Genomic DNA, 19,088 nt, shown 5'->3' on the forward strand with positions numbered 1-19,088 from the left:
CGTCACTCTTTGTAGTCTGCTTCGGTCTTGTGCAGTGCTATTCCCAAACCAGGAGGTGATGTTGCCGGTCAAGATGCTCTCTATTGTACATGAGTAGAAGTTCTTAAGGATCTTCTGACTGACTTGGAACTTCCTTAGGCGCCTGAGGAAGTAGAGGCGTTGTCGTGCCTTCTTCACAACACTGTCAATGTGTGTGGTCCATGTCAAGTCCTCGGATATGTAGGCTCCGAGGTACTTAAAGCTGTTGACTCTCTCAACCGGTGCCCCGTCGATGCTGTAGTCCTTGACCCCCGACCTCCTGAAGTCCACAATCATCTCCTTTGTTTTGCTGACGTTCAGGGAGAGGCTGTTTTCCTGGCACCATCCCGCCAGGACCTTGACCTCTTCTAGGTAGGCCCTCTCGTCGTTGGCAGAGATCAGGCCCACCACCACTGTGTCGTCAGCAAATTTGATGATTGTATTGCTACTCCGCTGAGCCACACAGTCGTGTGTGTACAGGGAGTAGAGGAGGGGACTCAGAACACAGCCCTGGGGGGCCCCTATGTTGAGGGTGATGGATGAGGAGGTGCAGTTGCCTGCTCTCACCACCTGGGGTCTGCCAGTCAGGAAGTCCAAGACCCACTGGCAGAGGTCATAGTTCAAGCCCAGGTCCCTGAGCTTGGCTATGAGTATGGAGGGGACTATGGTATTGAATGCCGAGCTGTAGTCGATGAATAGCATTCTCACATAGTTCCCCTGCCTCTTGTCCAGGTGTGATGCTGCTGTGTGCAGCACATAAGCTATGGCGTCCTCTGTGGACCTGTTGGGGCGGTATGCAAATTGCAGGGGGTCCATGTTGATGGGGAGGGAGGAGCAGATGTAGCCCTTTACTAGCTTCTCAAAGCACTTCATGGCTATGGAGGTGAGAGCTACAGGGCGGTAGTCGTTGAGGCAAGCAGGCTTGGATTTTTTGGGTACAGGGATAATAGTGGACTTCTTCAGGCAGGTGGGGATGACAGCCTGTTCTAAGGACAGGTTAAATATGTCAGTGAATACTGGGGCCAGTTGGTCGGCACAGACTTTTAGGACGCGGCCGGGGATGCCGTCCGGACCTGCTGCCTTCCTGATATTCACTTTTTTAAAGGTCCGCCTCACCTCATGCTCTGTTACCCTGAACACTGCGCCTCCATCAGCAGCCGACCCCCCCCCCCCCCCCCATTGCCGTGGCTTGTGAGCTGGTGTTGTTATTACCAGCATCAAACCTCGCATAGAAGGTATTGAGGTCATTTGCTAAGGAGATGTCACTGTTCAGTTTGAGGGAGGCGCCTTTGTAGTCTGTCATCGTTTTGAGCCCCTGCCACATAGCTCTAGAGTCAGCTTGTTCAAACTGGAGTTCAATTTTATCCCTGTAGCGCTGTTTGGCCTCTGACACTGTCCTCCTTACGTTGTATCGCGCCACCTTGTGGTCATTCATGTTGCCTGCCACTAGGCCGTCGTTGTATGCTTTGGTGCGCTCTCTCAGAGCTTCACGGACGGATTTGTCTACCCAGGGTTTTTGATTTGGGTAAACTCTCATTTTGGTAGTGGGGATTGTTTCTTCCACCCTAGTACAAACATAGTCCAGCACTGTTTCCGTGTAGACATTAATGTTATCTGTGTCGCGGAACACATTCCAGTCTGTGCAGTGAAACACAGACCGGAGCGTCTCCTCTGACGTCAAGCTCCCATCGTTATTTGTCGCATGTCCCCACCTCTCCTCCCGTTCTCCCTCTCCTCTGTCGGTCCTGCGTGACCAATAAAGCTGTAAAAATGCTAAAAAATTATAATAAAAAAAAAAAAATCCTGGAGAGTGGGAAGCCCCCCTCCAATTGTGCGTTCGGCTGAACGGGCCACTCTCTGTAGTCTGCTAAGGTCTTCTGCGGTGCTATTCCCAAACCAGGAGGTGATATTGCCAGTCAGGATGCTCTCTATTGTACATGAGTAGAAGTTCTTAAGGATCTTCTGACTGACTTGGAACTTCCTTAGGCGCCTGAGGAAGTACAGGCGTTGCCGTGCCTTCTTGACTACACTGTCAATGTGTGGTCCATGTCAAGTCCTCGGATATGTGGACTCTGAGGTACTTGAAACTGTTCACTCTCTCAACCGGTGCCCCGTCGATGCTGAGGGGGCTGTAGTCCCTGGCCCCCGACCTCCTAAAGTCCACAATCATCTCCTTTGTTTTGCTGTCTCTCTCTTTATCTCTCTCTGTCTCTCCATCTCTCTCTTTCTCTCTCTCCTCTCTTTCTCTCTATCTCTTTCACACACACACACACACACACACACACACACACACACACACACACACACACACACACACACACACACACACACACACACACACAAACCAGCCTTGTGATGGGGTGATGGATAGAGGAATGTGAGAAAAGTATTTTTTTAAAGAAAGGAAAACAGATTGAGAAGTAATTAGTTCTACGAGGCTGATTGTGTAAATATACAGGACATGAAACAAATGTGTGTTTTTGAAAGCAGTGATCAGAAGACAGCATGCCTATCATCAAGGTCCTGGTTGATTCGCTGGGTGCTACAGTCAGATGCATCACTGGAATGATTGTGACATCACACGCTACCAATACCAACACAAAATGTCACTCATCTTGAAATAATAGCAGCGCCAGCGGCGATAAATAAGAAACATGCAGGGAATGAAAGACACGTTGTGATGGACCTCATCCTTCAAAACCTTCCACTGTCACTCCACCCTGCCCTGCCCAGGAGGGAGAGAGAGGGGGGGAGTGAGAGAGGAGGGGTGAGAGAGAGAGAGAGAGAGAGAGAGGAAGTTGAGGAGGGAGAGAGAGAGAGGAAGAAGAGAAGGGAGAGAGAGGAAGTTGAGGAGGGAGAGAGAGAGAGGAAGAAGAGAAGGGAGAGAGAGTGAGGGAGGAACAAGAGGAGGGAGATTGATTGATTGATTGAAAACTTTATTAACAGATTGCAGAATGGGTACAATACAGTACAGCTCAATACACACAATTGTTAAGGGGATGCAGACCAGAGAAAGATTTTCGTCTTGTTTACATCAGGGTCCCCCATTTTCAATTCATCAGGACATAAAATTATATGACATACATGACATACAGATAGTCAGTACTGCTACATCTATACATTTATGACATACCAGATTTGCAAATACAGTACTGTTTGTGATACAGAAGGAGTCAGGAAAAGGGAGTATATACATTTGACGTAGAAACTGTACATTGGAGGAGGTTGGGTGGGGGGGGTTGGGTACACTGGGATATTGACAACCATACTGGGTAATCTACATTGGAGGTGGTTGGGGGGGGGGCACACTGTATAAACTAGCAAAACTGTACATTGAGGGGGGGGGGGAGACACTGTACAAACAAACAAAATTGTACATTGGACTATTGACAAAACCATACTAGGTAAATGACTGTACATTGGAGGGGGTTGGGTTAGGATATTTACAGGGGAGAGAGAGGAAGAAAAGAAGGGAGAGAGGAAGAAGATAATGGGGAGAGAGAGGAAGAAGAGAAGGGAGAGAGGAAGAAGAGAATGGGGAGAGAGAGGAAGAAGATGAGGGAGAGAGGAAGAAAATAAGGGAGAAGAGAGAGTAGGAACAGAGGGACAGATTGTTGGTAAGAATTGCAAGAGTCAGATGAGCAGCACAGCAGAGATCTGTGAGCAAAAGAAAAAGAGACAGAAATAGGGAGAGGAAGAGGGGAACAGAGAGAGAGATCAATTTGGCTAATGTGTGTGTCCATTTAAAGTCCATCAGATGACTTCCATTCCTCTAGCAGCACACACGTCACACACACATTCAAGGATTCAAACCTGCCTCCCCCACATGGGAAACTCTTGACTTCAAATCAAATCAAATCAAATCAAATTTATTTATAGGGCCCGACAACACACGTTAATGTCCCCATGGGCCGTACAGATCTTCTTTAAACAAGTCAAGAAGAAAACATAACAATAAGTCAAGAACAAGAACACCATAAGGTGCAAACATTTTTAGATGGATGCAAATAAATGAAAGAATGCAAGCACTCCCAGACATACCCCACGCGAAGGTAAGGAAAAACTCACTAAAACCTAACAATAGGGAAAAAAGCTCCACAGGCAGTGTGGAGGAGAGAAACCTTAGAAGGGCCATTCAAGGGGGGATCTCCCTTCTTAGATGTTGGTGATAGTAGTGTTGCAGACGGACAGTTGGTAAGCATGCACTCATGTGTGTAGTGGAACACAGATGAGTGCATGCAATAGCAACTGTACATTTTGAAAAATTAAAGATAGAGCTAATAGCGATAGCAACTGAACATTTTGAAAGATTAAAGATAGAGCTGATAGCAATCTATTTGAGGCACAGGGGCGGCGCAAAGAGGGTCACGTCCTCCCCGTCTTAGTCAAGGGACATTTAACACTCCGGTCGTTGCTCAGGGACAGCCGGAGACAGGGAGATAGGGGGCGGCGCAGAGAGGGTCACGAACTCCCCGACATCATCGCGGGACATCCGGCACTCCGGTCACCACTACGAGACCTCCGGAGACAGGGGGGCACGCAGAGGGGGTCGCAACCTCCCGGCCTTCGTCACGGGACGTCCAACACTCCGGTCAACACTCCAGGACAGCAAGTCATAGGGAGACAGGGAGACGGGACAGGCGTTAGACAGCTCATGAGATTGTAGTAGGCGGACATAGCAATAGATACAAGTGGTAGGCATATATGTGAATGGAGTAGATATATGAAGTAGGCGTATTATGTGAATAGAAATGGAAGTACTTAACCCAGCAATGAAACCGCATTAACTGTTAATCTGTTAACAGTCTGTTAATACTGTTAATCAGTTGACAGGACCACGGACAGACGGCGGTGAATAACTGATCCAAGGCCTCGGAGGTGCATGTAGAGCAGTCACTACAATCTTGGCCAAGACCCCGAGGCATCCATCACCTTAGTCAGCGCCAGGAGACGGGCACTCAGAGAGAAGGGGGGGGGGGGAAGAGTTAGAGAGTTCAAGTCAAGAGGGATATTAGGCTTACTAGGCTTCTTACTGTCTTTTACTATTATGTACTTTACTACTATGTCTATACTACTACATACTAATATGTCTATACCGCTATGCACTCAGAGTGTAGAACTCAAGTTCAACACTGTTTGGCAAACAACACCACTGACCCCACAATTTGTATGTCGCTTTGGATAAAAGCGTTAGCTAAATTACTAAATGTAAATGTAGGCTTCAGGCCAAGAGAGATATTAGGATTACTAGGCTTCAGGTTTCATTGATTGATTGATTAATTGAAAACTTTAATGAACCGATTGCAGAATGGGTACAATACAGTACGGCTCAATACACACAATTGTTAAGGGGATGCAGACCAGAGAAAGACTTTCGTCTTGTTTACATCAGGGTCCCCCATTTTCAATTCATAATGACATTTATGACATACACAATATACAGATATAAAAATCAAATCGAATCATCTAATCTAAACTGATCATGACATTTATGACATACATGACATACAGATATGCAGTACTGTTACATTTGTGACATATAAGATATGCAAATATACAGTACTGTTAAACAGAGATCCTAACAGTAAATATATATGTACAAGGGGGAGGGAACCGTACATTAGGAGGGGGTGGGTGGGAGGGGGGTTCAGACATTTACGGGGGCCAGTTTCGAATTGCAGCCTCCCGTAGGTGCTCTTTGAGAGCGGATTTGAAGGTGGGTAGGGATTAAATAATTATTTTTTACGTCTGTGGGTAGTGCGTTCCACATTGATGTGGCATAATTGCGAAACGTGTTTAGACTCTTGTTTGTGCCGAATCTGGGTTGAACATGATTTGTGGAACTCCCTCTGGTGTTGTGGTCCCACTGACCTTTGGGAAGTATTTTGACAGGTCAAGAGAGATATTAGGATTACTAGGCTTCAGGCCAAGAGAGATATTAGGATTACTAGGCTTCAGGCCAAGAGAGATATTAGGATTACTAGGCTTCAGGCCAAGAGAGATATTAGGATTACTAGGCTTCAGCACATATGCATAGCACAACGTCTTGCTTGGGTGGCCATGTTAACAGGTTAGAGCAGCAACACAGCCTGTGGCACAGCAGCAGCATATGAGAGATTCCCCCGTTGAGCCTATTTTCTAGCGAGAGGCACACAGTGCTCTGCAGAACAGATAGACAAAGGCTCCATGGATGATGCTGCCAGTGTGTCCCTGCAGTTCAGGGAGGCAGCCGTGCTGCTGCCAGTGTGTCCCGAGGCGTGAGCTTATAGGCTTCAGGCGGGTGTACACTGCTACACACTCAACCCCCGTTGACCAAACCCCCCAGCCTGCAGCAGCGAAGACAGCGGTCTCCTCTCCCAGGTTGATCTTCTGACCCGGTTTAGTCAAGTCAAGTCTTTATTTATAAAGCACGTTTAAAAACAACAGAGTTGACCAAAGTGCTGTACAAGGCCTTAAAACGAATAACACATTAAAATATGGTAAATGGCTGCATTTATATAGTGCCTTTATCCAAAGCGCTTTACAATTTGGTCCTCACATTTGACCCATTCACTCACACATTCACACACCGATGGGGGAGGCAACCATGCAAGGTGCCAACCTGCTCATCAGGAGCAATTAGGGGTTAAGTGTCTTACTCAAGGATACTTCGACACTCTGCCCGGGAGGAGCGGGAATCAAACCGGGAACCTCCGGATTACCAGATGACTGATCTACCTCCTGAGCCACTGTCGGTAAAGCAGGCATACAAAGATCAGTACATATAAGATAAATATACACTATATACAAGCAGCACAAGACCCATTAAGGAGAATCAAACGCTAGTGAATAGAAGTATGTTTTAAAGAGGCTATGTACTGCTATTCCTAGCACTATTTGGGCAACTTTACACAATTCCTGTTAGTCTATTGAAGACATCTGTAAGATTTTTTTCAAAAAAATGCATTGTTTTATATTTCTAATCAAGTACTCAAAACCATCATTTTCCAGCTTCAAGATTTCAGGCTGTTATGGCCTGGCTCCGCCCATAAGCACTTTGAGTGACAGTCAGCCCACACAGTCTGCTACTGGTAGATTGATTGATTGATTGAAAAGTTTATTAACAGATTGCAGAATGGGTATAGTACAGTACAGCTCAATACATACATGGGTCGGGGGGGACACACTGTACATTGGAATACTGACATACATTTGACATAGAAACTGTACATTGGAGGAGGTTGGGTAGGTGGGGTGGGGTTGGGTGGGGCTGTACATTGGAGGTGGGGGGGGGGGGGGTGGGTACATTGGAATACTGACAAAGCCATGCTTGGACTGAGAGAGATAGAGAGAGAGAGAGAGAGAGATAGGGGGGTGGGAGAGAGAGAGAGAGAGAGAGAGGGGGGTGGGAGAGAGAGAGAGAGAGCTTCTTCCAGAGCGAAACCCGACACCTCTGCCCCCTCTCTCTCCATCTCTCTCTCCCTCTCTCCCTCCAGAGCGCACGGGCCCCACTCTGCCTCGCAGCATTGAGGAAGTGGCTTCTTCCACTCGCTGTCTAGTCTAGGTAGAATGGGGGCGGGCATTAGCTCCAACCACAGAGCCAATCGCATCACCCAGCGGCCGTATGACGTATATCAGCCGTTCAAATCAAAATGGCCTGATTTACTGGAGGAGGAAAGGGGCTGATCTTAATCAGAGCAATCCGCCAATATGGTATTTAGCCACTAAAACACATTGATACGAACTCCTATTACTATAATACAATGCTAGAGACTGAAAAATGACATTTATAGTACATGTCACCTTTAAGCCGAGACCTGATAGAATGGACGGATGGGGCGAGTGATGGAAGAGGGAAGGCTGTTCCACAGTGTAGCGGCTGTTCCAGTGTAGGGCCTGTTCCACAGAGTAGGGGCTGTTCCAGTGTAGGGCCTGTTCCACAGAGTAGGGGCTGTTCCAGTGTAGGGCCTGTTCCACAGTGTAGGGCCTGTTCCACAGAGTAGGGGCTGTTCCAGTGTAGGGCCTGTTCCACAGAGTAGGGGCTGTTCCAGTGTAGGGCCTGTTCCACAGAGTAGGGGCTGTTCCAGTGTATGGCCTGTTCCACAGTGTAGGGCCTGTTCCACAGAGTAGGGGCTGTTCCAGTGTAGGGCCTGTTCCACAGTGTAGGGGCTGTTCCAGTGTAGGGCCTGTTCCACAGAGTAGGGGCTGTTCCAGTGTAGGGCCTGTTCCACAGAGTAGGGGCTGTTCCAGTGTATGGCCTGTTCCACAGAGTAGGGGCTGTTCCAGTGTAGGGCCTGTTCCACAGAGTAGGGGCTGTTCCAGTGTAGGGCCTGTTCCACAGAGTAGGGGCTGTTCCAGTGTAGGGCCTGTTCCACAGAGTAGGGGCTGTTCCAGTGTAGGGCCTGTTCCACAGTGTAGCGGCTGTTCCAGTGTATGGCCTGTTCCACAGAGTAGGGGCTGTTCCAGTGTAGGGCCTGTTCCACAGAGTAGAGGCTGTAACTGCGAGTCGCCTCTGAACCTGTGCCGGTGTGAATGGCAGCAGAGGCAGCAGCAGCTACCAGTCGAGCTAAACCAAAAACACACACTTCACTTACCTTGACTTTCACAAGTACTTGTAAAACAACATTCATGTTCTTTATGGCTATAGATATATTGCATGTATCGACCGTGAATGGGTCTGACGTTGAGAGAATTACAGAATACAAATGTCTTGGCATCTGGCTTGATGAGAAATGGTAGACCTTAAAGTGAGGAAGGCACTTGCATGGAGGGCTCTGAACGGCATGACCAGTGTGTGGAAATCCAACCTCCCCCGTCAAATCAAGCTCAACTTCTTTCATGCAACAGTTGAGTCTGTCCTTTTGTATGGCAGTGAATGCTGGACCTTGAAGCCCACCCTGCAGAAGTCCTTGGGTGGGTGCTACACCAGAATGATGCGTGTGGTGCTCAACATCAACAGGGATGAGCATGTCACTAATGCAAACTTGTATGGGGGGGTGCTAAAGGTGAGCGATAAAGTGGCAGTCAGGAGAATGAGGCTGGCAGGTCACTGCCAGAGACACCATGAGATGCCAACCAGCAAACTTGTGCTGTGGGAACCAACACACGGGCATCGATCACGAGGATCCCACATTAACCTACGTGGACGTACTCAGGAGAGATGCGGGAACAGAAAGCACCAACGAGCTAGCCAGATGCATGGAGGATCGGGATGACTGGAAGCACCGATGGAGGGCCCGTCCGAGGACGACCTAGATATAGTAGAGAAATTTAAATACCATATAGACGATCTTGCCAGTAAACTGCGGCCAAAAATTGGCTTCTTGTACTGGAACAGAACCAGCTTCCTGATGGTTAGCAGAAAGAGGGTCGTTGAAGCTGGTTTTCTATCCATCTTGGAATGGAGATGTAATTTATAGACGTGCTGCTGCTTCCACTCTTCACCCAGTCTTCAGATTTATGTATCCTATACGATAATGTTGGGTGGTCCTCTCTGGCAGAGAGACGTGATTTGCACTGGCATCTGTTTCTATATGAAGATCTTGTTGGAGATCTTCCCCCTTATATCACTTCATTATTGGACTGGTCCGCTGGGCCTTATCGTATTCGCTCCAACGATCTTACACTTCAAAACCCCAGAGTTTACACTGAACTTGGGAAATCAACGTTTAGCTTCTGTGCCTCCAACACATGGAAAGTCTTGCAATGTACCTTAAAACTCAACACATTAGTAACCTTTGGACAATTTAAATCTTTAATGAGCAACCATTTCGCCCCAGTTTGCAGTTGTTTTTAATTGTTTTATCGGTTTACTTTCTTGTATTATTTAGTATTTTTGTATTTCTCGATATCATCTGAAATGAGAGTTGAACTCTCAATGATTTTTGAGACTAAATTAAGGTAGAATGAATGAGTGAATCATTAGCGTTACAAATCTCTCCATTCAAACCTCCTGCAGTGGTCTGTCTCCTCATTATAGAGACTGTCTCTGGTTAAACTACCACAGTGCTCTGTCTCATTATAGAATGTTATAGCCATAAAATACAACGTATATTGTTTATTTACCTTTCTGTGAACGTCTAGAAAAAAGCTGTGTCTCAATCTGGTAAAATATGGTGGAGCTATGGACATTTTACAAGAGTAACTGTACTTACAGTAGATTTCATTCACAGTCTTTGTTGCCCTGTAACGGGTGCACTAAATCCAGATTTAACTCTTCCATTGGAAAGCGGCGATTTGGGCCAATCCATAGATGTATGACTTGGCCATAATAAGGTAATTTATAGGCCTGATATTCTATAATCTATATTCATATTTCAAATTGCATGTGTCCGGATGGCAAAATGCAGTACTGTATCTACAAAAAACCTTGTAAATCATCTGCCCTCTGTTCATTTGCTTAGATTTTTAGTAGTGATGCACCGATGTGAAAATTGTGGCCGATACCGATAACCGATAACACTTTCAGTGCCTTTGATTAACGTTGATTAATGTCCTTGGATGCCAGCATCCACTTCAATGATAGCGTTAAAAACGCATAATCTATGTTTTTAATTATGGCTATGTGTCTAATCTGCCCGTCGCTTATCAATGACTTGTTTGCAGTCAACATTGTCGAAACGGATTGTTTTTTAATCGGTTCATTTCCGTTTTATAGCATTTCGAAAAGCTATCGTTTTCTCGAGAATTTCCGGAAAATATAAAGATTCCATCATAAACGGCATTTACTGGAATATTCTCGAATACACTAGATACGTTGTCATTTGTCTGCCTATTTATGGATCGTTTTCAAATAAACGCTAGATTATCGATAGTATAAGTGTACTTATGCATGCTATAGAAGCGGGTTGAAAAATCGATTACCTCATTTCCTCAACATCACACACACACACACACACACACATATACACATATGGGACACGTTGATATCTCAGTGAAAACAGCTCTGAATATCCTAAATAACGACATAACACGTCACCGGCATCCAAAGTGTTAATATTGCTGTTCTGGCCGATACCGATATTTACCGATGTCGATATCTCTGTATAGAAAACACTTTTTTATGATAATCAAATAGAGCTATTTTCCAAAACGCATATTTTTTTTACTTTTGTCACTTATTTTCATAAATGACTGATATTTTGAAACTATTTAAGACCAAAATATGTAAATAATAATAATAATTTTTTAAAAGATTAGATTTTTTTAGATTTAATATCGGCCCTATCTTGATATCGGACCGATACCGATGTGTAAAAAAATTACCATATCAGCCGATATTATATCGGCGGCCGATATATCGTGCATTACAAATTTTTAGTACACTTGATCCCAAGAAGGTGCTGAATGAGCTTTTTCGCTATTTGGTCAATGTTAGCATGGTGTTATTCACCGTCAAAGATGGGAAAAAAAAAAATAATAATAATAATTTATATTCTCCTTTGGTTCATTACAATTTACTCAAGCATAGTAACAGACACAATATTTATGACACTGGGAATACATTCCCTGAGGTCTAGGCCTGCCGCGATAAGCAATAAATCGATTAATTGCCGCGATAATTAAAATTAATGCAATGATTTTGACGGGCGCGATTAATTGCTATTTGCGCGTTTGTTTTAATGAGGCGGAACCAGTGCCCCTTGTCAGTCACTGTCCGTGTTGGGAGGCGGGCCGCTGGCCTTACTACAGAGCACAGCACGGGAGCTCGCCTATAGCAACGCCACATATAGCTTAACTACATTTCTCAATAGTGTTGCTCCTTTTAACCAAGTAGCGTTATTTGTAGTGTAACGTTAGAATAACACAGAATAACGTTAATACAATTACATGCATCATTGTTTACAATGAACGGGTGGGGCTAGTCAAAGGACTGGAGACGGGGACAAGTTAAACATGAATTAATTTATTATAACAGGTCGTTTTCGAGTCGTGCTGCAGTGCCTACGCACCACAGCTATTCTATTATATACTGCTTTGACGCTTCCTCCTCATCGTTGATTGCATGTAGTAGCTGCATCTAACGTTAGTAGCTAACGTTAAAACTAAAAAACACAACCGGATGAGACAAGTTGTCGGCTAGGATAATCACAACAATACTTCCGGTCCGGTCGGTGGGCTTCAAAATAAAAGTCTTAAACACCGGAAAAGACGGAGCGGTGGGCTTCAAAATAAAAGTTTTGGGAAATAAATTTCTCAAAAAAATTCTCTAACCGGTCGCAATAATATCGCTTATCGCGATATTTTCGGGGGCAATTAATCGCCCAGCAAAATGTGTTATCGTGGCAGGCCTACTGAGGTCCATATATGTCCCTAGATACCATGCAACATGTAAATAGCCCTGTAGAAGTGGAGCAATCTTCCATTTACTTATGTACTTTTAGGTGAATTTTCTGAAAATATGGCTAGGGCTTAAGAGGTTAAACTACCACAGTGGTCTGTCTCCTCATTATATAGACGGTCTCTCCACCTTTAACTGGACACAACATGAAGTCAATGATGGTGTCAAATCTCAGTGTTGGGGAAATAGTGAAATAAACATGATAGAGGAGGGTATCTGCTCCTTGAGTGATAGTTTGTTGAATCAGACACGTAAATGTAGTGAGATGTAAAGTACAGCAGGGATGTGGAGGGTATAGCTATAGTACCACTTCCCTGTATTATGGATATGTATAATATATTGTAGTGATTGTACATAATTCACACTTCACACATAGAACTATTGTTGGGAACATTGGTTCCGCCCGAACGTTATACCCGGTGGCACTTTCTGCCACCGGCATTCATTCTATCCAGTAACGTACTGTAGCATGTTGTTTTCCAATGCATATTAAATACGCTTCGTTCTACTTTGAGACACCACCTCCCATCTCTCAGCGCTACAATATATATATATGTATGTTTATATGCACAATATATTTATATGTATGTGTATATGCACAATATATTTATAATATATATGTATGTGTATATGCACAAAATATGCATAATGTGTATATATGTATGTGTATATGCACAATATATGTATAATATGTATACGTATGTGTATGCACACTATATTTATAATATATATATATATGTATGTGTACAATATATGTATGTACATGTACAGTATATGTATATTATAGTATATTGTGACGAGCCTGGTGGTGTTCAGACTCGTCACGGTTCAAAAACAAACAAATTCAACTGTCCACACAAGTGCAATATCAATCAATAAAGAATATGTATTGATTAGGGCAGAATATAGTCCGATGAGTAATTAGAATGGTTGTAATACAGTCCGAGGTCAAAAACACAAAACAGGCTCTCGTACAAAAAAGGGATTGTTCAATACTCAGAGTAGTCTTCCGGTCCAGGGTCAGTACACAAGGGGGTTTCTCAGCCAGTCTAGGGTCCAGTACGCGTGAATATTAAAGGCAACCAACCAAAGGCAATCTGTGTTCAGCTTTTCGTTCAGCGTTTCTCTGATTGGCCACACGGCCAATCAATCAATCCACTAGCACACGCCCTTGCGGCAAGAGAGACGCGGCAGAAGCGCTGGTCGAACCAGCGGTGTTCTGTTGTGTGACTGTACTACAGCGGTGTTCTGTTGTGTGACTGTACTAAACTCTTCCACCACATGACCGACATTTGACATACAGTACACCTCCTATCTATGTTGGGATTATGTTTGGTCATGACAAAACAATAAAAATCGCTACTGTTAGTAATGCTGCCACCACCCACTTCAATGACAGAGCTCTCATATTTGCGAATGCATAAACTATATCTTAAATTATGGCGATGTGTCTAATATGGCTGTCGCGAAGTCATTGATAAGCGACAGCCATATTAGACACATAGCCATAATTTAAGATATAGTTTATGCATTCGCAAAATATGAGAGCTCTGTCATTGAAGGGCTTCTACAACGTAGCACGGCCGCTGCTGCTGATGGACCTGAACCGAGTCAAGCCGCGGGCGGCGCACGGAAGCCGGGGATAAACCACTGCGTCGCCCCGCTGCGCTTCAGGCTCAGCAGCCTCCACGGGCGAAATAACATATAACGTTACAGTTCCACACTGATGTACAGTGAGTGTCTAATATGGCTGTCGCGAAGTCATGCCTCTCCCTCTGAAAGCCCATCCACGCTGTGTATCATAGAGACATAGAGCACTGGGTTTTATCACTGGAGATATATTTCTCACTCACCATTGTATTTTGCGCCATCTGACAATATCATAATGATGTGTTTTCTATATTATATCCACAATCATTCATCTAAAAAATTTTATGGGCTTTGATTAAACATGTAACCTACACCTACTGTAACTTACTGTACCTCTGCTTCCTACAGCACAGCAGGTAATGGCGTTAATCAATGGAACGCGAAACATAATAACGTTACGCTTTCTAGTTCAGCGCATTTCATAACTGTATGGGCTTTGTTTATACACGAGTGAATCTGGTAGTTGGTTGTTAAAAACGCGAAACATAATAACGTTACGCTCTCTAGTTCAGCAGCGCATTTCTACCGCAGCTGAACACAAGTTGGTTGGAACAGCAGCCCAACACAAGTGCGTTGGAACAGCAGCCCAACACAAGTTCATTGGTACACAAGTTGGTTGCCCGCGCTGCCGCTCGCTTGCTCCTTGGATTGCGCTTGCCTGCGCGTGGGGGCGGGGGGGCGCGGCCAATCAGAGAAAAGCCGAACACAAGTTGGTTGCCTTTAATATTCACGTGTCCAGTACACAATGAACACCTTCTCGCCTTCACCTCTCCTCTCACTACCTCTCACCTTACAAAACTCTTTCAACAACAATCTTTCTCTTCGTACTTAGCTCCTACCTCACCTCCTCTCAACTAAACTCTATCTGTCCTAGTGTTTTATGGTATGTGTCTGGTGTGTGTGCGTGTGGGATGTGGGTGATCTAATGGTGCACAGGTGTGTTCTATCAGTCCTAATCAGCTGCCTAATTGCTTCCACTCCTCCCGTGGCAGTAGTATATCCCATCCTTCACATAGCCATGGGGGTTGATATCTGCCACAATATTATAATGTATGTATAGTATATTATAATATGCGTCGGTTTGTGTATGTACACTATGTGCATTGTCTATTATAATATGTATGTGTACAGCCTGTGTAAATGTCTGCGTGGTGTTCCCTGTGTGTGTAGATGTGTCTGGAGAGAGCAGTCAGAGTGGAGGGCAGTTCCAGGGACGTCCCAGCGAGGTCTGGTCTCAGTGGCAGAACCAGCACCACTCACAGCAGGCTGGGGAGCAACACACACACTCCAACCCCAGCCAGACCGAGGTGTTCCAGGTACTACACACACACGTGCGCACACACACGCACGCACACACACACACACACACACACACACACACACACACACACACACACACACACACACACACACACACACACACACACACATAAACACACACATAAACACACACTCGTCCCAGCCCAGCTGTTAATCTCTCCTCTGTGTGTTTCTACAGGACATGTTACCCATGGCCGGGGACCCCACACAGGGAACAGCCAACTACAACATTGAAGACTTTGCTGACCTCGGCATGTTCCCTCCCTTTTCCGAGTAGAACTCTCTCTCTCTTTCTCTCTAGCTCTTTCTTAAAAAAATTCTCACTCCTTTTCTCTCTCTCTCTCTCTTTCTTTCACTTGGCCCCGCCCCACAGCCAGATGAAGAAAAAGGACAGTGCGTTTGTCTTTTCATTTTCTTGTTTCTTCCTACCTCTCTCTTTCTCCCCCTCTCTCTTTCTCTCTCTCCCCCTCTCTTTTTATCTCTCTCCCTTTCTCTCTCTCTCTGTATCTCTCTCCCCCTGTTTCTGTCTCTTTCTCTCTCTCTCTCTCTCTCTGTATCTCTCTATCTCTGTCTCTCTGTCTCTCTCTCCCACAAACACACACAGAGTTAATGTACTAGCAGATATGCTGCATGGTGAATGTCTGGACGCACTCGTTCTCTCAAAAAAGTAGTTGTGTATTCAGACTCACCGAGCTCGTCTCGAGACAGAATATATATAAATCAGTTATCTCACTCATGTAATATGACTCGTTTCAAGACACATTTAGAATTTTTATTAATTTCTCTCGATGCAAAGTAATTTGTCTTTGAAGTTTCTTAAAACTTCTCGTAACTGGAATTAGTTTTTATTTTGTTTCATGATCATCCCTCGGAATAAGTCATATTACCGGGAAACGAGTGACATTTATTGAAATCTGAAAAGATTACCTTTTATTACAGTTTGATGAGTCTAAATACAAGATGAAATCACATGCTATGATTGTCTTTTTTTGCAGTGTCCACACACTCTTATCACCTTGTTGTCAGGGGCCATCGAGGCCTGCAGTATGTACTTCTTAACACACATACCTCGTTGCTGTAAAGAGGAAGCTCTCTCTCTATCTCTCTCTCTCTCTCTCTCTGTCTCTTTCCGTCTGGGTATTCTACAGACTGAACGGTACCCGATTGGAAGTGTACCGATCGTTTATTTTATTTTTTGGAATCAATGTACGACGTCATCGGTCATCCTAATGACAGCTTCTTTGTAACCGAACGCAGGTGACTTTTAAAGGTGCAGTCTGTGACTTTCCTTCCCTCTGATAATCACATCATATGTAATTTAAAGGGGAATTATCACTCAATCGGAACTCGTGTCATTCATCATGCTACTCTTGGCGGTCTAGGATGTTTTTTTTTTACTCTTTCAGCCCGCGTGGAGTAATTCAGCTGTTCTCCTGTGACCCAGGCATACTGTGTTATAACCTACTTATTCTCTCATCACGTGGGGACGTACCGGAACTCAACCCACAACCTTTTGGGTCGTAGATACACATGCTGTTAGTGTCCCACTTGTATGCATTCCTTCAGACAGTCTAAGGGGTTCAGTGCCTTGCTCAACGGCACTGTGGCAGAGATAGGGAGCACTGCAAACGTAAAACCAGCCACCCTTCCAGTTTCTCAAGCTAATACTGGATCCTGTGATGTCATCGAGATGTCAAATCTGGAGCCGCTCAATCTGACGTGTTCATGAATTGAGCGTTATTTCCTCTTCTACGAATTCAGCCAAAAAAATCCAATCAGTCCGTTTAACAAAGTGTTGATCGACACTGCAGTAACCTCACTAGTTTACACACACAGACAGGAAGCTGTCTCACACACTGACAGGAAGCTGTCTCACACATGGACAGGAAGCTGTCTCACACACGGACAGGAATCCGTCTCGCACACAGATAGGACGCTGTCTCACAGACCGACAGGAAGCTATCTCACAGACCGACAGGAAGCTATCTCACAGACGGACAGGAAGCTGTCTCACAGACGGACAGGAAGTTGTCTCACAGACGGACAGGAAGCTGTCTCACAGACCGACAGGAAGCTGTCTCACAGACCGACAGGAAGCTGTCTCACAGACGGACAGGAAGCTGTCTCGCACACGGACAGGATGCTGTCTCACAGGATGTGAAAGTCACTGATTTACACCGTCAGGCCTGTGTTGTGGATCTACTTGCAGACCATATTGAAGCGATAGTTCATGTTTTATTTGGTAGCCTATTCAATACATCACGGACTGGGGGTTGTTTTAGGTCCAGAAAGCCCTCGTTTCAGGTTCATGATATATTGGAAGCACGTTGACGAGGCTAAAACCTTTCTTTTTAACAATGAAAAAAACAAACATTTGAAGCACCTTCCAAAGAAATCCCAGACGGCTTCATGATATAGTTGATTAGAAAGAAGGATGTTGAATTATTCGTTGACAAAGTGCTCGTCGGCCGCCTCGTCTTGTGCTTAAACATCGCAAACAAACAAACTCTGCTTCCAATTCCTCAGGAACCACGTGGCCAGTACAGTACACGTACGGAACGAAGAGACTCCCAGTCTGTAATGAATCTAAAAGAGCTGAACTATCCCTTTAACCCGTCTTCACTCAACTATAACTACATGCCGACCAACACCTGCTGCTCCCCTCAGTATCTCATCAAGCTTATTGTGTAAAAGTATACCTATATGTAGTGATATCCATAACTCTAGAGTAAGACCCAGACTCCAGTATAGAACGATTCTGTGTATAAACGAAACAAAACAAATGAAAAAAAATGAAAAGAACAATCATCGACTGTATTCACACGGCGGCGGCCATTTTGCTCTTATGTCACGCTCAAGTTGGGATTCCTTTCCACCCTGTTCCCACTAGGGGGACGGGCAGAGCACACCGCTGTGAAGGAACGGTGCACTGCATTTACAACACAAGACAAAATGAGAGCAACATGGCATGTGACACAATAATAGTTTTATCTCGATGATCTCATCTTCATGATCGTGGCGAAGCCAAAATGGTAATTGAACCTTGATTACTTGCCCAGCCCTAGGGGTGGGAACAGGGTGGGAAGGGATGCGACATAAGAGCAAAGCGGCCGCTGTGCGAATGCAGTCAATGGTAGACAAAGTCGCTGAGCTAAAAACAAAAAGGCTTGAAGTGCACTTCATGAAGCTAACGCTAATCTCACCAGCCTGCAAGAAAAAGGGATAAACCGCCATACCGTCCAAGCAACGCGCAGTATTTACTAGTGTGTCTCAGTGTTCTTCAAGTTCTCGCTACTTGACTTTGTTATTACTTTATAATCCTTTTTCGACTATTAACAAAAGACAGAATACTACTTTATAGCGGGGGAACTTTTACATGATAGATTGTATAATGTGTCTCTGGCCAGACAGAGGGGGACATCTTGAAATAGAGTTGAGGAGTCCTTTTGCAAAAAAAAAAAAGTCTCAAATTGATGTTTTTTTGTAAATAATGTGATTTTTATGTCGACTAGTGTTACTTTCACACAGTACCATGTTTTTTTGTGTAGGTTTTAATGATACCATTGTGTGCAATGTGATTACATATTTAACGATCTGTAGTTAGTCTGTTTAATTGTACATTGAGTTCTAGACCTGTATAAATTGTGTAAATGTGACCCATTATTTTTGTGTAACAAATTGTGCTTGTGACAATAAATTCTTATTGGTTACGTGGCTTCCAATCAAAGACCTGCTTTAGCCCTCAGTTATTCACCTTTTCTCTCTAGACATGTCATTGATT

General features: G+C 44.6%; 1 protein-coding gene across 3 annotated transcripts in view; it reads left to right on the top strand.

Moving 5' to 3' along the window:
* Window positions 1–18,828, top strand: part of arnt2 (aryl-hydrocarbon receptor nuclear translocator 2) — a 376,808-nt gene extending 357,980 nt beyond the window's left edge. For 2 of the 3 annotated variants that reach the window (XM_084307418.1, XM_084307420.1), the window contains exons 18-19: window positions 15,158–15,303; window positions 15,486–18,828. In XM_084307418.1, the coding sequence (XP_084163544.1) occupies window positions 15,158–15,303; window positions 15,486–15,584 (245 nt within the window). In that variant the 3' untranslated portion in view covers window positions 15,585–18,828. The remainder of the gene's footprint in view (window positions 1–15,157; window positions 15,304–15,485) is intronic. The other variant, XM_084307419.1, reaches the window with a different exon arrangement.
* The last annotated feature ends 260 nt before the right edge of the window (window positions 18,829–19,088 follow it).

Source organism: Notolepis coatsorum (genome assembly GCF_963971535.1).
Source record: "Notolepis coatsorum genome assembly, chromosome: 2".
NCBI lineage: Eukaryota > Metazoa > Chordata > Actinopteri > Aulopiformes > Paralepididae > Notolepis > Notolepis coatsorum.